We start from the raw sequence: 22,239 nt of genomic DNA, 5'->3' as shown, positions 1-22,239 counted from the left end.
TTTTTTTTTTTTTTTTTTTTTTTTTTTTCCTTTTCTTTTTTTTTTTTTTTTTTTTTTTTTTTTTACAAATGAACCTAAAATTTCTGATGCTAAGTGAAACATGCTAAATGAATTTTGCCTCATTTTACAGTCTTTCTTGCCTCAGTTGTTAAGTGAGTTACTGCAGTTGTTAAGTTAGTAACACGGTTGTTAAATGAATCTGGTTTTCCCATTGACTTGGCTTGGCAGAAGGTCACAAAAGGTGGTCACATTTATGCAACCATCATAAATAAGAGTCGATTGCCAAGAGCCTAAGTTTTGATTATAATGACTAATGGGGATGCTGCAATGGTCATTAGTGTGAAAAACCATCATAAGTCATTTTTTTCAGTGCTGTTGTAACTTTGAAGTCACTAAATGAACTGTTGTAAGTCAAGGACTATTTGTACATATTTTTGTGTATGGTGGCAGTAAGAAATATCTGGCAACTGAAACCCATCAGCTTATTGCATCGATCAACAAATCTTTCATGCCCTGATATAAAAATGGAAAACGATGTGGCCAGTAACCAGCAGTCCTAGAGATACACTACAGATAGAGATAACTACAACTAGTCTTTGACTTACAATCCCAAAACTAATCCCAAAATTTCTGTTGTTAAATGAGACATTTGTTAAGTGAGTTTTACGATCTTTCCTGCCACAGGGGTTAAGCAAATCGCAAAAGTTTTTAAGTTTGTCACAAGGTTGAATCTGGCTTCCCCAATTGACTTTGCTTGTCAGAAGGTCACAATAGGTGATCACATGACCCTGGGAGTCTGCGACTGTCATAAATAGTAACCGATTGCCAAGCATCTGGATTTTGATCACGTGACCATGGGGATGCTGCAATGGTTGTAAGTGTGAAAAACTGACATAAGACAGTTTCTTCAGTGCACTTGTAACTTTGAACAGTCACTAAATGAACTATTGTTAGTTGAGGTCTACCTGTACTTCAAGAACATAGCCCAGTTCCTTTTAAGGCTATTAAGATATCAGCCAAGTGCTCACTAGCTTAAAAATACAGGAGGAATAGGCCAGAAGTTTAGTCTACCATGGTCTGAATTTCTTGCTCTGCTGTGAAAAATTAGTTGTTGGGAATAGTAGTTTCATTTGCTATAAAATATGTAAAGTAGCTGAGTTGTGTATGAGAATCTAGAAAACTCCTCAGCAAGGGGTTTACAACTTGGAGTGCTCTGCCTTGGTAGGAAAGCTGACATTCACAGGACCAAGATGAGGCCAGGAAGCTATATCTGCACCTCCCCTTAAAACAGATATTGGCATAGTTGTTAAGCTGTTGGGTTATGCCTGGGGAAAGCCAGGTTGAAATATATCTTCAAGTAATCTTCATGCAAACCATGCTAACTTACTTGGTTACTATACACCAATCACTCTCAGTTCAGTAGTTGGAGAGAAAAAAATGTGTATATGACCTTTGATTTGAGAAAAGGTCAGTGACTGTGTATGTGTGTGTGTGAGAGAGAGACAGAGACAGAGAGAGAGAGACAGAAGGTGTGTGTGTGTCGTGCCTTTGAGCTAGTCTTGATTCCTGGCACCTCTGGACAAACCCATGAAGGTTTCTTGGCAAGGTTTTCAGAAATAGATTGCGTTGACTCCTCCTTAAGGTTGAGAGAGAGGGATTGACTGAAAGTCATCTCACCAGTTTTGTACCTAAAGCAAGACTAGAACACAACTCATCTCCTGGTTTTTAGCCTGGTACCTTAACCACTACAAATTCATCAGAATTCCAGGAATTGCCTATGATACTTGTGTTGGGGTTGTGCTGTTGATAATTATCTGAATACAAAATAAATATGCCAACAAGTTTCCAATGTATTTTTTAAAGCATGCTTTTGAAAATAATTATAGCAGTCACTTTTCAGGTGTTTTCAATGCCAAGTTTATGTTAGCCTTACTTTAATCGTATTTGGTAATCCATAGAATAAATGTAAGCATGAAAGGAATGCTGCTTCCATTCTGTTAAAATGGTCTTTCTATGCTATAGTAAATCTTATGGATTTGAACAGAGTAGGCAGTGGGGAGAGAAATACCAGACCTGAAATAGTGAAAAGGAATATCCAGACAATAAATGGTGTCATTTCAGCATCCAGTTATTTATTTGCCATGCTCTATTTGAGTCTGAGAGCAATTGTTAAAGAATTACTGTGCCTTCTAATTAACTTGTTTCTTGCTTTAGGACACTTAGGCAGGTGACTGAGGCAAAATGAATATGGCCAGCACTTAAATCAGTTCATAAACTTTTTAACATACAGTTATGCGTTACTGCAGTGTAAGGTGATCATTTTTTCCTTTCCCTTGTTGTAAATGATGGCTTAATATAGCCTTGTCTACCCTGGTGTTCTCCAGATGGTTGAGTTAAGTGTCTGCAAGAGAGGGGAACAATTCCAGAACATTAGGAAACAACAGGTTAAGAAGGCTGGTTTAAGGTTGCTTGCTTTTTCTTTGATTAGTTTCAGTGAAAACCACACTTTCTCACTGAAATAAGCTCCATTAACATTAGTGGATGGGCAACCATAGTAAGAAGCAGAAAACGTGGTCTCTCAGGCTCAGCGTATTTGTCTCTGCCTAGTCTGGAACCACCCAGTGTGAATTAAGTATTAATTTTAATTCATTGCAGCATATGTAAAACTTATTATTTTTCTTTTGGGAATAAATCTTGGTGATGGCATTTTCCCACAGGATACATTGAAATGCTTTATATGGTGGAATGTAGCAAAACCCTGATATATTCAAGACGCTTCTCTAAGTAGAAGTTGAGAAATTAGTTCATTTAATTTGTAATATTTTTCCTATAAGTTTTCTGCTTAAGTATTGTCTGAGAGTGCACTCATAATATCATAACCAGATGTTAAAACAGTTTTGTTGTTGTTATGAATGCTCTTGGATCTCGTTTTGTGGAGGGGACTTGAAATGCATACAGGCTTATAGAACAATTTGAATAGTACTAAATAAAAAAGAAAAGTATAGATCCAGTAATGTTGCATAGAGTTTGCTGTTTGATGCAATTAAGAAGATGCTACCTTAAAGTCTAACAACCTAACCATTACATAAGGATTGTGCAGTCATAGAAGCAGGGTGTGGTCTTATTTTAAATTCTTTAGCTTCATGCAAAAGCCAAAAATGTTTTTAAAAAAACAATAGAGAAAGAGAAAAGAGAAAAGAAAAGAAGAAAGGAAGCTTGATATCAGTTAGCCCAGCTGTTAGAGGGGCCTAGTTAGATGTAGTTGTCTCCTCTTTGTATTTCTGTATCAAACAGCTGCTTGGCAGATGTCCAGCTTCATATACATGAACATGTATAGAATCCATGCTCTGTTGAGTAAGGTAATTTAAGAATCGTATCCAGATTCTTGCCTGTTCTTAGAGTTTGTCTGTCTGTCTGTATTTGCTTACCTACCTACCTATCTGGCATATATGATTAAATTCTTATTTTGTTTCTTTAATATATTGGAAATGAAATGGAAAGTGTAGCTTTCTTGACATTGTTTCAAAATCTTTATGATCTATATCTAACTGACAAAAAATCCCATTGCCATACATTTATTAACTTTATATTTTTCTGAACATACTTTATTATTTTCCCTACAGACATGCCTATCAATCTGTATGTTCTGGAAATTATAATACATTTACTTTGGAAAACAAATAAGAATATCACACTAAAATCTTATTTATAGGGAATCTGATGTGGGTTTCATGCTTGGTTTTTCTGATGCTGATTTTTTTTTTTTTTTTGGCTTAGTTCTCTGGGAATGCTTCCCCTTACATTTAATTTTAGACCATTTATTTTGCCTGAGGCTACTATTTCACTGTCTGCATATGGCTGTTTACATTATGTTACATGTTATTACCATATAAGTTGATGGAAAATTTAACTGAGAAAGAGGCAAAGAGCTCAAGGGAAACCAAATAGTAATGGGAATAATTTTATACATTGTTATAGATGACCATATACATTATTGGTCCTGATTTCAGAAACAGCCTCTAAGTCTTGGCATGGAACAAGAGAAAGTCCTGGGAACAAATGCTCTTGTGACTACACAAGTTCAGCAAATGTCAGAAATAGAAAAAGAATTTGAGATCACTAAGCAACAACTGTATTGTTGTTTTAGTTTGTTGAATGGGATCCAAATATGTTTGCTCTAGGTAGATCTCTATTTCAGAGGTTGTGGCCTTGTAAGAAAAAAAAAAAGCTTGTTTGGCAAATTTCTAATTCATCATTTCCCTTCTTTTATATAAGAAGGATGAGGGAAAACTCTCATTTTTTATTTAGCTAGCCACTGTTTACTGATACGTTCAAACCCTTTTAGCTTAAATTCTGATGAAGAATTGAAGCTCATAAACTTTGATATTGAGTGACTTAGATTTCCCAGTTTGGATGCTGTAGAACTGCGGCTAGTTTATGGCTGAAAGAGGGAAGGGTTTTTTTTAAAAAATCTTTAGTATAGCAAAAGTAGAATATGCAGAAAAGGGAATATGTGAGCCTGAGGTTTATTATGCCTTGTGCCAATAGCACAGTTTCCTGTTACCTCCAAACTATTTCCTTTTATTTATTTATTAGATTTTTTTATCCTGCCTTTATTATTTTTTACAAATAACTCAAGGGGGAAATATATCTAATCCTCCTCCCTCCTCCTATTTTTTCCACAATAACAATCCTGTGAGATGAGTTGGGCTGAGAGAGAGTGACTGGGCCAAGTTCACCCAGATGGCTTTCATGATTAAGGAAGGACTTGAACTCATGGTCTCCTTCTTTCTAGCCTGGTGCCTTAACCACCAGACCAAGGGTCCAAACCCATTCATATCGTGATGTATCATGATTGTCTTTGTGGATCTGGGCTGGAGCTGGGTTGGGCAGGCTGTATCCAGCCTGCAGGCCGCCAGTTTGACAGGCCTGCACTAGATCAAACTCTATGGATGATTCATGACCAGAACCAGTACATCTTCAAAAGACTGTAGAACACTCTCTGTGTTTTGAACATGTAGATCTGATTTATGCATTGGGTTAAGACAAACTGTGGCTTGTTTGACTTACTTGAAGTTTTATGTGTTTTCATTCATTGCAGTCTTAATTTAGCATGTTACATGAATCTAAACCACTGTGGCTAATTCAAAAGATTAGGACTAAGATACAAAACTCCTTATTCGGTTATTCTGTGCAAAATATTTTATCATTGTTTGTTAACAATCTAAATGTTCTTAGAATGGATAGAACTTAAATGCAATAGTGAACAGATGTCCCTGAGTTTTAAGGCTGTGGAAAGACTGGTCCAATTTATTCTGATCTTGGAAAGATAGGAGAAATTTAGCTATAAATCCAGGGGCAGACCTATATTTAGGAAGCCAATGTTCTTACATGAGTAAGACTTCTGTGTTGCTGCAATAACACAACTTACTTTGCATGGTTTCGGTGAACTTCCATTGTGAAGAAGGCTCTGAATATACAGTTACAGATCTAAGTTTCAGCATACTGAAACTAAATATTAGTAAAAGTCTGCTAATTCACTAATGGACTAGTGTAGGAAAATGTCTCTAACCATGGCAATTTGAAGATGTGTGGCCTTCAGCTCCTAGAAATCTGCAGCCAGCATGCCTGTCCATACATCTTAAGTTGCTGGGGTTGAGAAACATTGATTTAGAGAATTTGCATAGGCTTAGTGGTATAAGATGTTGAATTAATAGAGGGAAAAAAATCACACATTTTATTCTTACATTGAACTAATATATAATGTGCTAATTATGTACCGGTGTAGTGCTTGGTATTGCTGTAAATGCTATGAAAATTATGAAGTGTATACTTATTCCAGAGCATATACCTTCTATACTGACAAACCAAGTTCTATTTTGTGACCTCTTTTCTGATTCAAATTCCTAACTGATGTATAATTAAAAGTAGAGAGAAGTTTTCCTAAACATATCCAGGAAACTCTATATTTAGTCTTTAACCTATTACAGTTCTTTTTTACTGCTACAATAGATCCTGAAGCGTTAATATCCTACTTAGCATATTTCCACTCAAAAGTGCTTGCTTTAACAACAGTGGGAGATTATGGATGATGGCTTGTGTGTTCATTCATCCCATCCCCATTCAGCTTTTTGTAAGTATCCCAGTAGTCAATGTATTTTATTTTATTTTCCAAATTTCTGAACAACTTATCTCCCTCAAAGAGGGACCGCTGCTGTATTATCAAGGAGTTATTTTATCTCTGATCAATAGAGGGCACTCCTATAACAAACTTACACATATTTTCCTCTGTTCATTCATCTGCTCAGTAATTATTGTATAGCCTATTTTCATATTTTAGAACTGTATGCTGAATATGCAAGCTTGGTTACAGACAATGTTTAATGTGGTACTCCAAATTCACCAATATACTGTAATCTGAAAACTTCTAATTTCCTAAAAAATATAGCTGAAATCAAGCAATTTAAGTCAATATTTCAGGTATCAGTATCTTCATATGATCTTTTATAACATCCCTCTAATTCAATATTTTTGGTGGAAAAGGAGTTATCTTTGTTTGGTTTGCTGAAAGTTTCTAATCTTTGCAAGTGCTAGACCAATGCTTGAATTCAGCTCTGCTGTCTGGAATCTGCACTGTATATCAGACATAAATACAATTGAGCGAGTCCAGAAGTATTTTACCAGAAGAGTACTACATTCCTATGTTCGCAACAGTCTACACCACCAGACTTGACAAGGCTTAGACAACCTTGAACTACGCTGGCTAAGATTGGACTTAAGCATAGTACATAAAATCATATGTTACAACGTTTTACCAGTTAATGAATATTTCAGCTTTAACCACAACAACACAAGAGCATACAACAGATATAAACTTAATGTAAACCATTCCAAACTTGATTGCACGAAATACGATTTTAGCAACAGAGTAGTCAATATCTGGAACTCACTACCTGATTCTGCTGTCACCTGCTCAAACCCCCACTCCTTTACCCTCAAAGTAACCTCTATTGACCTCACCCCATTCCTAAGAGGTCTGTAAGGGGTGTGCGCACAATCGTGCCTACCATCCCTGTCCTATTGTCCCCAATTATTAGTTCCTATTTCTTACATTTAAACTATGTTTATTCTTATTTCTATTGCATTGTAAGCTTTTGACAAAATAAATAAAAATAAAGTGTAGAAGGCTCATGATTACCTTCCTGGAACACCTTTGCCTTCTAATGTCAGCTGATGGCTGAGATTATTCCTATTGATATGTCTGGCAATCACTCTCCAAAATGACTTGTCCTAAAATGATCTGTATTATTACTGCCAAAGACCACTTTCTCCAAATATATTAATTAAAGTTCTTGGAATACTGAAATGTTGAGGATAGTGCTAGAAATTAGAATTCGGCTAGTGAAAAACATTGCTAAACTGATGCTAGAGTTTACTTTTAGGAACGATTGTGGAAGTGGCAATCTTTTCAGAGGAAAACTTTATTAAAAAATTCAGGTTCTACATAGGTGTATTACACGGTTTCTGCCTGCTGTAATCATTTAGTCCTTTAGTCCTTCTCAAATTGTCATCCATAGAATGTCCTGCCCATGTTTTTACACTGTGTGTGAATGCTATTGTGGTCTGGACGATGCATAGAAAAAGTAGGTGTTATTGATTCAAAGTCCTGTGATTTAGGTTGTGGTGTACAGGAACCCTTAGATGATGAAACATCTCTATTGAATAAAGAAATATGCAGTTAGAAGAGATTCCAAATGTTATGATGCCTTTGCATGTCCAATTGGTATTAGAAGCATCCTTTATAAGCTTTACCTGTTCAACTATTTGATGAAGATTCGATGAAGTTTCATTACTATTACATTAATGATATCCTGAGTGGAATGCTGTATAACGTTAATGATCCCTCAGATCCTCTTGATACAACATGCAGTCACCAGATGTTTAAGACAAGAATGGTTAGAATGGCTTAGATATTAATGCACTATTTCGTTTGGTCATCAGTTTATTTCTGAGCTCAATGCAATATGCTAGCACTAGTTTTTAAATGATCCCAAAAATCCATATCTAATGGTTTTCATATCATTCTGCCAGGCTTAAAAATCACTTTTAGATAATTGGTTTTCTTACAGATTCATAATGGGTATTTGTTTGGCAGGTACCAATGACACAGCCCTTATTCTTTTCTTGGTCAGATTAAGCAAAGCCCTATCTTCTTGCATTCAAACATCTTTCAAAAATGTATTGGATACCTTTTGATGTTGGATTTCTGCTGTTTCAACATTCTGTTATTTTTATATGTCTTAGTAATGCTGAATATTTGTGTGGGTATGTGTGTTGCTAATTATGAGCATTAATTTATGTGTGTATTTTATAATTGTACTTTATTTATTTATTTATTTTTGATTTACTCAGTGCAATAGAAGCTTAGAATGCAATTGTCAAACAGTTGGATTCCTATTTGGGTTTTTAAAAATGATCTCATACATTGAGCTCTTCTGAAATTTCTGGGTCAAGTCTATACATCTGTTTAATTTCAAGTGGGCTGTATAAGACTAGATTTCCCACTAGGAGCCAAGCATGAGATAAATGTGCAGTTAATCTAGTCTCTGACTACAGTGTAAAACATATGTGCAGTTCTTGTGCTTTACTAATATTAGTTTTTTTTATAACTGTCCATTATTTTTGCAGTACTTCCCAGCTTTGTGATAGCCAGCGGACTGATAGCACAATTGCATCTCTTCTTGACTTAGGAACATTGGTTCCTGAATTCTCTACTGAGATAAAGCAGTCTGACCAAGAGACAGGAAAACCCATATCTGAAACCAAGAGGTATGTTGATTCCATTGGACAGAAGAAAATTCTAGCTCCATGTGATCCCTTTTTTAGGATATCGCTATTTTATAAGTGATGTATGGCATGGCAACAACATATTTTATTTAGCTTAATTCATACACTAATCAGCTTATGTTACAAATTAACAAACCAAGTGGCTGAAATTGAAGGTACATTTTGATAATTTCACAAATACACTGTCTTCCTTTTCCTGCCAAACTTGATGGGGAAAAAATGTTTTCCACCCTGTGTGTATTCAGATCAAGCAGATGGTTTGCATTTTGATATAAAATCACTGTGGATTTTTTTTTTTTGAATGCAAACATACATCATGCTGTTGGAGAAAGTACTGTAGTATTATAAAAAGTGAAGAATTGTAAGAAGTGAAAATGGCTCTCTTTTAGTAAGTCTTCAGGTCAAAGATGTCAGTAAATTAGAGGCAACTTTTGGGGTAGGTAGAGTGGCATGATGCATGAGGTTTGAGAAAATATGGTGTTTTTTAATGGTTTTCTTATATTGTAAGCTGTCTAAAATCTATTGACTGGATGTTGGATGAATTTTTGAAGTAAATAAATGTAGTTAAGGAAAAAAAAAGATTAAAAGCAAAATATAAAATGTCAAATGTGTAAACTATCTCTGGTTTACCTGAAGACTATTCATATTTTTCTTTTTTGATGCCATCCTTCTGTATCTAAACAAAAATTAATATTCTGCCTTTTCTACTTAAAATTCTCATCTGTCTTTTTGAGGAGCTCACCATTATATCCAACAGGTTAGTAATAAGTTGGTATAAATTAATTTAGCCATAAATGCCATAAAAAGCTTTACTAAAATCTTAACAACTGAATTATTATTCAGGTTCTAATGAAAATTTACTTGAAAATTTAATTTTTCCTCAATATATTCCAAATATATCTGATGACCCTTTAAACATTTTCTCAGCATCTGTTGTGGTTACACAAATTATTATACAAATCCTCTAAGAAGTTATATAAATCTTGAAATAACATTTATTTTAATATTTAATTTCCATTAAGCTCTTGAAGATTTACAGTTAGCTTTTTCTGTCTAAACACAGTAAATACTATAATTCATCCACATTCTTGGAAGCAATTTTTTCTGATACATCGGCTCTTTTATTTTATCATTCTACCCAATAATATGTCATTAGCATAACCCACATATTTTTGTGGCACTATATAACATAATTCTTTTCATCCAAATGGTTTCCACATAATTTTTCTATATTTTTAGTCATCTTATAGGGAGATCTTTTTTTTCATATAGGATGCTTATGTTCCCTTCCTCTGATCACTCTATATCTGCTCTTTTTTCTTTGATTTTTTTCCTTTTCCTTCATATCTATTTTTCCATGATCCATTCTTGATACTACCAAATAATGTCTGTCTCACCGTCATAGTCTCTAATATTCTTCAACAATTTTCTCAACATTTGATTACAAACAGTAGTAAGTAAAAAATGCTGATGGAGACATGAACAGATTTACATTTAAACCATGTATTTGAAACAAACTTCTAAGTAAATATTCAGCAATCTTTGGTCTCTGAAGAGCCTAATCATTCTTCCCGTATCCTCTCATCTCATTTCCATCAATTTATCTATCCATGTCAGATAAAAGAATAATAACCATTTCCACATTACATTAATTCCCCAAAACTCATCCTGTCATATGCTATCAGAAGGGGGAAGGAAGGAGTAAAGAGATATAGAGAGGGGGGATGACAGAGTGAGAGGAACCAGAGGTGCCAGCCTGGAACAGAGACTGGCAGATCCAAGGACATAAGCATGAGAATGGAATGACACCAAAATTTTAAGACTGTTACCAAAACCCCTAGTGTGAATACAATTTGGCATTTATGGAAGGACCAAAGGGAAGGGCTCAGGAGAAGGGAAAAGCACTGGATTTACTTTGGAATATTCATATCTGGCTTTGTTTACACTGTAACAGTTTGGCTTTAGTAAAAGTATACCTTTTGCTACAAATGGAATCAAATCTCTTTCCTAAATGCCCAAACTGGAATAGGCCTGACACATCCCTTCTACTTTCATTAGCCCCATTCCACAGTAACATACAGCTATGACTAATCTGTGAGCTAGGAATACTTGATGAGCCCCCAAATTTACTGCTTATACTTTTTGACAGATCTTTTCATTCAATTTTAAACTTCCATGATTGTTTTGACCAAGTCAACTCGAAAAGATCAGATCATATTCATTCAGATTTATTCCATCCTTTCTCTTTCTCTCAGTTTCACAAGTGCACACTGTATCTATTTTTAAAAAGATTTCATTCATTAATTTATGCTCTTTACTATAATACTCCTCTTAGATTACAAGCCCATATGTCATTGACGTCAACAAATGACCCGTGAACACTAACCTTCCTCTTCCCTTTATGGCTCTAGTTAATCAAGTTTTCACATCATGGTTTTTAGTGAGATCAAGAGTAGATTAGATTGCCAGCTGTTCCCCCACATAGCATTATAAAAATACAATACTAGTCAGTTTGTGCTTATTTTGGCAGAATGCCATGAACCCACCCTTAACCCAGTTTTACATTGTTCTGTTTCAACTAGATTCTCTATTCTGAAGATTGCTTTTCAGGGCAACATACTACTGTTTTACATCCCAAAATTGGGAGATACTATAGTGTATTGACACATTCACTATTTACTTTTAACAATAAGAATAATTTAAAAAAACAGCTGAAGGTCATAGGATGTATCTCATTTGTAGTCCATACATTACATACATAATTTATGATATCTGATTTGAATGTACAACTATTGTTGTTCGCTATTGATTTTATAATACTGGGTTGCTGTAATATGGAGAATGTATTATTTAGCCACATTCTAAAACTAAATCAAGATTTCGTATTAAAAGCAAAATATGTCCTTTTAATATGCACAGAAAAATATTGCATATTTTTGTGCTAATATGCTGATACATATATTAAAAGTAATAACTTGGGAAACTAAAACATTTTTATTTACTGAGAATATGCCCACAATGTAATATATAATTTTAAGAAAGAGGTTTTGCCATCTTTTGGGCATTTTTTTGTGTATATATGTATATATGTTCCACCTTTGGAAAAAGACTGCAAACTTTCCCAAAAATCTGAAAATGGGTTAATGCTTTTTCATAGAACTGTAGATTATCTGAAATCTGAGTTCATCTCAGAGAATTTCCAATCTCTTCCAATCTCTTAGCAAAGGCAGATTGAAGAACAGATATGATCAGCATATATTCTTTGCATTGTAGCTCATTAGATATAGAAGTGATCATTCAATTCATTTGAATGAAAGTCTTAACTGAGTTTATTAACCATGTAATTATTAAATCCTGCTATGAACCATCTTCTGTTGAAATATCTAATTTTCAATCTGATGGTTGCCCTTTACTTCACATGTAATCCCTCCCCAGTGAAATGAGACTCACATAGGTATCAGGGGCAAAAAAAAATAAAAAATGAGCAGCTGCTGTATGTAGCTTTATACATTTATATTCTTGCTCATGAAAAGGTAATGGTATGGAATTGAGCTAATTGAGCCACACCTTCCCAGGGGATCATGTTTTCTTCCACCCAATTGTTCAAGTTAGCAGTTCAGGACAACTATCTTAAGCATTATCTGAATCCTGAAGAAATATATTCATTTAATATGCGTCAATTAACAGAAGAGGAAGTTGTACGGCAAGTGATATGTTGTCTTTCCTTCCACATCAGCAAATAAAAGTGGGGGATAGGAGAGGTAAGAAGACTACTTATGTGAGGCATACTACAGGAAACATGTCCCTGCAAATGCATCGCCAAAAAACCAGCACATCAGTAGTTTTTTCTTGACATTTCGCCTAATGTTGCACATGAGCAGTAAAACACATTACATCATTACGGGAATTCTGTAATTGATTGCCAGCGTAGGGTTTTAATGAGAATTGATTAGAAAAAACATAAACTGCGTTTGTTTTGTCACCCCGTTTGTTTTCTTCTGAGTGTTCAGTGTTCTTTTGTTCTTTATGATTCAAAGCATTCAAGCTTAGAGTGAGCAAGTAGTAGAATTTAATATCTATGTTTTTGTAGATAGTTCCATCCTTGGGTTTAAAGAAATTCTCTGTATTGACTTATTGTGTTATGAAATATTGTATTTTAAAATCATGATTTGCTATTGCTACCTGTATTTGCATGTTCTAAAAAAACCACATGATATTGAGACCGAAAAAAATCCTTTATCAATTGATGGATTATCAAAGTTTCAAGTTTGTAGAGGCTTCTAATAAAATTCAGAAGAATTTATTTCAGACTAAATTTGTGCAGTACTGGTAACAACAGTATTAAGAATGCTTCTTAAAAGAAATTTAAAAAATGTTAAGATGAGCTTTTCAATGTGATATTCTTTATGTTGGTTGGGATTTTAATTATCAGAATATAGCCTCATCACATTGGAAGGGATGCAATGTTGGAAAAGTCTGAACAAGGCAAATATTAATGAACAACCGATGAGAACAATGATACAAAATAAATGTTTTAAGTATGTTATTTGATATATTTAAGGATTCAAAGGATTTGATTGAAATAATGCAAAAGCATAGTTCTATTTTTTTGGTGCATTTTATTCAAACTAACAGCAAAATAAGTTTCATTTCCAACTAAATCTTGCAAATATGATTTGAAGCTTCTGATTGCTGTTCATATCAATGCAAAACTATTCTCCTTTTGCTGATAAGACAGGGCTTCAAAATCACAGTGAGCATTTTTAAGGTGCAAATTATTATATAATTTTGGCATATGTGTAGTTTGTTCTAATCCTATCTCTGCCTACTCTTTCTAGTTCTACAATTAAGGAAGGGCTTATAGATATTAATGGCAAGATTCCCCATTTATCTGGTTCAATCAGATGGCTTTGATCTAGTTGATGAGACCCTTTGACAAGTAAAACTTTAGATCTTCTCCCATCTGTCATCCAATTCTACCACGGCTTGTCAGCGATAAATAAAATAAGTCCCCTACCGGTCTTCTTCATCTATAGTACTTTCCTTCAGATACTTCCCTTAAACACTTCACAGACTTTGGGCTATTCACTAACTATCAAGCCTTTAGCAATAAAGGTAAAATACAAAATCTCTTTCCAAGTTTAAGTAGATGAAACAAATACAATAATAAAATGCATATGTGCGGAATACAAATAATCAGTTTTCTTTGTCTTTACACAATGTTCTGATTTGTTAAGTATAATAGATTCTTAGATGAACTGCCCTGCCTGTAAACCTATCAGTTTTAGCCCAGGAGGAAATAGAACAGTCTATGATTCAAACCCCAGTAGGCTGTTTTTTCAAGTAGAGTTTTTAAATAATTAAGCCTAACAAGGGGCATACAGCTGACAATCAAATAAAACAACAGCAATATCTTTGATGACTGGGCACCACATAGACACATCCTCTGATGATATAGCCAGTGATGGAGCCTTTAGCAGCGAAAAGCTGCATAATCCATTGTAGGATCACTAGCTATTCTTTTTTACATTAAAATAAAAACTCCATTCTCAACTGCTACTAGAGCTGTTGTATAGCTGTTGGGCATCATTGCCATTTCCAGGATCCACCTAGTCCTTCCAGTTAGTGAGGCTTTTTAATAATCAAGAAAGTCCCATCCTTTTTAATGTTCGTTGATTTGAGGAGTAGAACAATATGAGAAATAAATCACCCAAAAGTAAGAAATATTTCAATGTACCAGCAAATGGCATCTACATATTTTTTTCAAGTTCATGAAGTCCCTTGAGGCATTTTTACACTATCTTTGCTATTTTCAGTTGCTGGTCAGTTAAGGCTTATGCCAAAGAGGCTTAACTTTCATTTCTTTGCAAGCAAGATAGAATTTTTCAGCCTTTTAAAGTAGCTTGTCTCCCAAATTTGCCTGGATCCACCTGCATAAATGCATGGAGAACTAAGATATTTCTATAGGTTTTTTTTTGTACAAGGGATACATTGTCAGCTGTATTAATACCGTATTTGCCGGCGTATAAGACGACTGGGCGTATAAGACGACCCCCCAACATTTCCACTCAAAATATAGAGTTTGTTATATACTCGCCGTATAAGACTACCCCTCTTCCACACACCTTCCACTTTTGCACTTTTTTTTTTTTTTTTTTTTGACGCACTTTTCTGCTTTGGACAATTTTGAAATGAGCTAATCCAATTTTGAACCAAGAATATGCCAATAGCTATGGAGTTTAGAAATGAGTTTTAAAAATATTTTTCATTGCTTACCATTAAGCGTAAAATATGTTGTAAATAAAATGAGAACACAGGAAACGTTCTCTTCTCAATACAGCTGATCTCTCTCTCTCTCTCTCTCACACACACACACACACACACACACACACACCAAAAACCGGACACTGAAAAGGCTGCCAAGGAACAGTATATTCAATGCCTTCTCTTTAATCAAGAAACAAGGAATTCCTTAGAATCTTTTTTTTTTCCCCAAGTGGCCCTCTTTAAAAAAATATATGGAGGTAACACTTTCATTCAAAAAGTCTTCCAGTATTTGGAGTCGCTCAGACATATTGAAGTGAGGCAGGAGAGTAAGTGAAATTTGAAATGACCCAGCTACAGTTTTCTTCCCTCCCGCCCGAAGGCCATTATCTCCACATCAAAACGAACGAGGGAGGCAAAGAAGCCAAACACGCTAAAAGGATCTCTTTATTTTCCTACACAAGGTCACACCTACTTTTCCGCATTCAAAGGACAACCTCTCCTCACCACCACCACACACACACACACACCCCAATACCCGCAAACAATGTTCTGGGCATTAATCACCATTGCTACATTAACCTGGTAAATTTATACCCTGCCTCCCCCAGTGTTGCTTTGACGGCAGGATTTCACACAGCGGGCGCTCGCTCGCTCTCTTCTCCGCTCTCCCACCGTTCGCACATGTTGGAAGCACCGTAAAACCTGATAACCCACCCGGGGCTCCCCCATCCTTAACCTACAGCCGCCCGCATGCAAAACCTGCGTGCAAAAGAAAAAAAGAAGAAGAAAAGTACACCGCACGTGAGGATCTTCGAATCCTCTCCTCCCCACACCGCTAAGGAAGGAAGAGGGGGAAAGGTTGCGCAGCACGTGGCGAGTGACACCCGCCACACACACACACACACACACACACACACACACCCGCTCCCCCAGCCTCCCTCCCGACTGCAACTCAAGCTCGAAGTGGGAGTCGGAGTCCTCCCGGCGTATAAGGCGCCCCCCCACTTGAGGCATGTTTTCAGGGCAAAAAAAGTCGTCTTATACGCGGCAAATCGGTAGGTATATGAACCAGCTGGCCCTTGGTTCTTTTACCCTCTGTGAAATATATGTGTTGCAAAGCAAGGTGATCTAGGTTTCAGTGGAAAACAAACATGCATCAGTGGAAGTACACCATTGAATAAAAAAAGTTATGTTTCATACTCTTCCTTGAGCTAAATTTCTAGCAATAATAACAAAATTCTTCTATGTGCATGAGAGAAAATAGGCAAGAATTTCAATATTCCTAGTGGGCCTTTTCTGTAGGGCAAAAGTATCCAATAACACTTATTCTTGTACATTCTCAGGAAAAGCAAATACATTATTATTTAATGACTGTTTGCCATTGTGATCAAGCTTGTCCTGAAAAATGTTTTAGAGTTCCAAGAAAAATGTGAATGTATGCCAAATAAGCAATATGAATTACATACCAGCTATATGTTTTACATTTAGAGCTCATAAAGTTTCCTATGTGAAAAGGGTAACCTTTTCCAAACCATTTATATTCTACAAAGAAGACCCTTATCACAGTTCCTTGTTACATTTTAAGCAATGTACTTTAAAGGTGAATTGGAAGAAGCTATTTCGTCTAACATTTATTTGTATAGTGATGCATATTAGATTGCTTTGTGTCTGTTCAGGATACTGTTTTTATTTAAAATGCTCCTAATGGCTTTCTTCAACCTGGAAACACCTCAGATGTATTAACTTTAAGCCCTATTTTCCCAAACCATTACTGCAATTGTTGGGAGAACTGGGAGTTGATGCATAGCTCTGGGGATGTCCAGGTTGAAGAATATTTAAATATAACACGGCATTGATTAGATAATTTTTTCAGAGAGCTTGATTTACTTGTCTGTAGATATCACTCCATAAATACAGAATTACATTTATTGAATAATTAAATCTCAGCTTTATTTTTTACTACAGTGTAAATAACTCTTTCTGACTTTGTGAGAGTTGTGCTTTGTTTTTTTTCATGTGCCCTTGGGTTCTAATAATCAAAGTTGATTCAAAGAACATAGGTAGAAAGAATTGTAAGAAGGAAATTTTAAGTGTATCAACAATGGGTGTCAGGAAACTATTTCAGCCTGATCACATGAGCCCTTTTAAATTGATATTTCTGAGGTCTGAGCTTTATGTTGTGAATTGCACAGTTGTGTGTAGATGAGTATGGCCTGGTTTGAACATTGTGCTAAACTATTATGAAATTTACTTCTTTTTAATTTGGCATGATGTATAAAGCCACCCATGACTGTTCAGTGTTAAAAGAAGCCATTTTTAATGATGAGTCGTTAATTTCTGATTTAGCATTATTTGTGATGTGTATTTAATCATAAATAAACAAAAAGTAGCGCCAAGTTCTATGGGTTGGATATCATTATTATTGTTGTTGTTCAAATAACTATATGTTTAGACTGGATTTGGCATTTTTATACACCTATTGAATTTTTCCCAAGAAAGTGGGGTAGAGAGATGATGATGTTGATGGTATTAAAGAAATCACCTTAGGATGTAAGCTGTTCCAAGTAAAACTGCCTTTTCAATTGACACGGATGGTGATTTTGTCAATGCCGATGATGTTCAAATGGTGTTCCAGATGTTTTGAGATTGCAAAGGCACCCATCACTGGTTACTTTTGCCATGGTTGTTCTATTTGCAGCTCTATGTATTTTGTTATTTTCTCCAGTTCTCTGATGGAATGTTGTTCAGATTCCCAGGAGGCAGGAATGCATTCCGGAATAGCAAGAGACAGTGCAGCTTAGATTAATATGGGAGAGAAAGGGTGAAAATAGCTCTTCTCTAATAACCTCCCAGAGTATATGGTTTATGGTGCAAGGAGTCTGCTTTGGTTATGTGACTTTAAGTGCCTCATTACATGTACATTGTGAAATAAGAATTCAGTGTTGACCCTAAAAATAAAATCAGTAAGTCCAGAAATGGATATTAATTTATCATTGTTCTGATCACTCACATAGAATCCTTCCCTTTGAAGAGTATCATCTCAGAATTAAAAATAGTACTACAGATAGAAATTTCTCTGTTTATTCCAATGTAATCATTGTTTTCTTAAGGTGTATGCAAACCTCCAACTCATCTTTAAGTTAAGAATAGCTCTAGAACCTATATACAGGTTATCCTCAGCTTATAACAATTCATTTAGTAACCATTTAGTGACTGTTTGAACTTACAATGAAACTGAAAAATGTGATTTATGACTTTTTTCACACTTAGAATCATTGCAGTACCCCCAGGGTCACGTGATTAAAATTCAGGTGATTGGCAACTGACTCATATTTATGACAGTTGCAGTGTCATATAATCAACTTTTGTGACCTTCTGACAAGAAAAGTCAATAGGGAAGCCAGATTCATTTAGCAACCATGTTATTAACTTAACAATTAGAGTGATTCACTTAACAACTTTGGTAAGAAAGGTCATAAAGTGGGGCAAAATTCACAACAACTACCTCACTTAGTAACTTAAATTTTGGCTCAATTGTGTTTGTAAGTTCAGGACTACCTTTACTTAAGCACAGATAATGCATATAGATGCATTATCACTATAGATGCAGCCAGCATTAGGCATGTATCTTGTCATATCTTTCTTCATGCCATGAAATAAAAAAGCCATGATGTCCTTCAGTGGAAATCATTTCATGTTGTACAAATATCTTGTTCATCATTAAATAAACATGTTAATTATAAGTTCCAAACTGTAAACTTGTGTCTGAACAAGGAAACATCTTTTCCTGGAAAAAGATTCATGGGAAATGCCAACAATCTTGGCATTTGATACTAAAGACATTACATAAGAATGGTTTTTAATTAGTTGATCTAGCAATCCCCATCTGGAGGCATGATAGATAGGGATATATTTTAACATCCCTATTGAGTATAACTATGGAAAGAAAGGGTAGGTTTCTAGTACTTTCCTATAATCCTATTCTGTAGATCTCAATAACATAGTCCTTTTTAATTTGAAGGTATCCTTTTTTAAAAAACAGGGATGAGATATGTTTGCTTTAAAACATATTTGAGTTAGGATTAGGCCTGCCATGGTTTCATCTAATTTTATTTTGATAGATACATGATCACTGTGTTCAAATATTTAAAATTTTGTTACAATGAAAACAGACACCATTGTTATTTGGTATTCAAGATAAAAGGTTTAAAGTAAACATTTTCTCTATAGAAAGAGAGTTTGTCATTAAATATTAATAGTGTCCAAACCATTGATCATGGTTGGATATAACAAAAGTTGTTGCTTAGTGAATTATCTTGATATTAGCAAAAGATTGTTGATGGATAGACACTTAGTCTCTGAATCAGTGAAGAAATAGAGGGTCAAAATCAACTTTCAGCTATCAGTTAAATGTGAATATAGAAAATGAGAGCTGTAGTTTACTTGCACATAGTGAATCAAAGAACTGGTGAAATGTGGTAGTGTCCTTATAAAGAGATGTCTTTTATGTTTATAACCCAGAGGTTTTTTAAAAGATATAATTTGGATTTTGAATGCAGAACATTATTGAACATCAAAATAGATGTTCAAAATCAAAATCACGTGATGACAACATGTTGTCTGAGTTTGGCACCCATGCCCTAGATGATATCAGTGGTTCTATTGCAAAACTACTGTGTGTAACTAACTCCTCCTTTGGACTGAGAAATCTAAACCAGTCTTGATAACACATGGTTGGACCTTGAGAATAATGGTCCTCAGGAATTCTTCCTAGATCCCCTCTCCTTGACTTGCATTGTAGAACAGCCACTGCACAGTGTTCCTAATCTTTGCTACCTTGAAGTGTCAGAAAATCAATTGCATTTATAGGGCCTTTAGACAAACTCATAGAGCTGCATTTTCTATTCCCAGCTGCAAAGACAGTTCCATCAACTTATACACATTTGTTTAACTACTATTCAAAGTTACAACAGCCCTGAAAAAAGTGACTTGTGACTGACTGGTTCTTGCACTCACAACTGTCATAGCACATCCAAAATCACAGAATCAAAATTTGGGCATTTGGCAACTGAGATGTATTTACAGCAGTGGCAGCAATCCAAAACCATGTGATCACCATTTGTGACTTTACCAGACAGTTTCCAATAAGTCAATGGGGGAAGCCAGATTAGCTTAACGACTGTGTGATTCCCCTTAACAATCATTTGAATTAACAATTCATTTCAGTGATTTGCTTAACAATCAAAACAAAAGAGCTTGTTAAATTTGGGTGCAAATAATAATAAAGTCACTTAATATCAGACTAGCTTGGCCCCAGTTGTTGTAAATTGAGAGCTACCTGTGTAGTTTGTGCATATTTGCTGTGGTTGGTGGATCTGTGACATGTAATAAAAATGTTCAGTTACACATAGGAACAATAACCAAAGAATCTCATTCTTCAGGAAGTGAAGCTATTTTCTTAATACCCTCACCTATCACAGCCACTTGACTGTTCAGCTAATGCACTAATTGGTACATTGGCAGAATTTACCCCCCCAAATGTCTTTGTCGCTGCCTTTTCTTCATCCTGCTTTGTCCTGCCTTCATCTTGCCTTTAAGGAAATACATTTACTAAGATATCTATATAGAGCAGGGCCCTGTTGCCTTATTTATCTTAGCTCTTCCATGACATTCCCCCTACTTCTCCAGTGGAAGATTCCATTTCTGTGAAAGGGATGGGGTCTTTTGTTTGAAGAAAAGGGAGGGAAAAGCAATGTGAATTTTTAAAAATCCTAGACTTTAGTCTGCATTGTTTGCTGCTCTAAAGTAGATGTGGTGCTTGCCCCCCAAATAAAGAGCACATGCAAGATGTGGCATGCAAATCTATTTGCATTTCAAATCAGCTGAGTCAACACAATGTAATGATCCTGCCTGGAGATTCTTAGGGATGCACAGTAGCTGACAATGTGTGCTTAAAGGGAGGGTCTTAATTTTTTTTCTCCTTTTTTCCCTCCCCCAAATCCACTTGGAGTAGCCAACAGACCTTGCAAGGCACTTACCCGGGACTTAGCTTCAATTCTCCCAGGCTGTTACGTAGCCTGACACAATAGCGACAATAGCCGGGACATTTTATTTATTCGAAATCAATTTTTCATTTGAGTAAAGGGAAAGAAAGGGAGGGGGAGGCGCGAGTGGGGAGATTGTGGAAGGAACCTGGCAACAGTTCAGAGGAGAGAAGCTGCTGTTAAAGTCTCTGGATTGTTGCCCCTCGATGCAAGCAGCTGTTTTCATCTGCACTGCAGTATTTGCAGCATTCACCATCCCAATCTCTCTGGGCTTTTTGGTGCTGGATTTACACAGAGGCTGGCTACACTTGCTGGGAACCCCAACACAAGGGCGCCCTGAGAATGGGAGGGTCGCAGTCTCTGCAGCAGGCACAGACAAATAGCCTGATTCGGGAGCCATCGGAAGCAATGTAAGTATGAGCTTGCGATATCTGTCTCTCCCCGCCACCTCTTCTTCCCACACAAGGCAAAGATTGAAATGGCAGTGGGAAAGCTCTGGAGTCTGTTTAGAAAGGCTGGTTGAACTGAGAGGGTTGCGTTCGAGTCATGGCCCAGCCTTTGGCAGTTTTTCAACCCTGATCAGTTTTTAAAAATGCTGCCAAAGCATGTAGGCATTTTCTTTAGAAAGGTTAGTGGGATTCCTTTTGTATCGTGCAGGGCAATAAGCTGTGTGTGCCATTTGTTTTCTCCACATTGTATAGACATAATTAATCAAGCCCATCACCATTTTCAGCAAAAATGTCTCGCTGCTTAAAATGCACAGCGTATATCTAGATTGATTTTGCTTGAGTTTGTTTCCTGAGATTGTCATGTTGTCTGCTCTCCAGCAATTCATTTCTTCCTGTTCTCATTCCCCTCATTTTAATGTAATATTCTTCTGTTAGTGATCAAAACGCAAGCTACCGTTTCCGATCGTCTTTCAAAACGATATGCCGTCTCAAAAAGGATGAAGCAGACAGTTCCTCAGGCAGTACTGTGTTATTCTCTTTCTTAGATTTTTTAAAATGTTTTGTCATCTTTAGTTGGGCATCTGCTAGCTGCTGAGTGTATTTATTAAGCTGATTCTCTGATTTCTGATGAC

At 35.8% G+C, this 22,239-nt stretch overlaps 1 protein-coding gene across 17 annotated transcripts in view; it reads left to right on the top strand.

Moving 5' to 3' along the window:
* TACC2 (transforming acidic coiled-coil containing protein 2) overlaps nucleotides 1–22,239 on the top strand; it is a 161,059-nt gene that overhangs the window by 71,897 nt on the left and 66,923 nt on the right. For 9 of the 17 annotated variants that reach the window (XM_087964384.1, XM_087964383.1, XM_087964388.1 and 6 more), the window contains one exon: nucleotides 8,689–8,829. The exons of 7 other annotated variants lie outside the window; for them this stretch is intronic. In XM_087964384.1, coding sequence (XP_087820510.1) covers nucleotides 8,689–8,829 — 141 coding nt within the window. Of the gene's footprint in view, nucleotides 1–8,688; nucleotides 8,830–21,378; nucleotides 21,569–22,239 lie in introns of those variants that run through there. One more of the 17 variants, XM_087964391.1, reaches the window with a different exon arrangement.

Source organism: Notechis scutatus, chromosome 4, assembly GCF_049901735.1.
Source record: "Notechis scutatus isolate UNSWTSFEM ecotype Mainland chromosome 4, rNotScu1.2, whole genome shotgun sequence".
In the NCBI taxonomy this organism is placed as follows: Eukaryota; Metazoa; Chordata; class Lepidosauria; order Squamata; family Elapidae; genus Notechis; species Notechis scutatus.
Note: the sequence above shows the minus strand (reverse complement) of the source record. Positions and strands in the feature narration are given on the sequence as shown.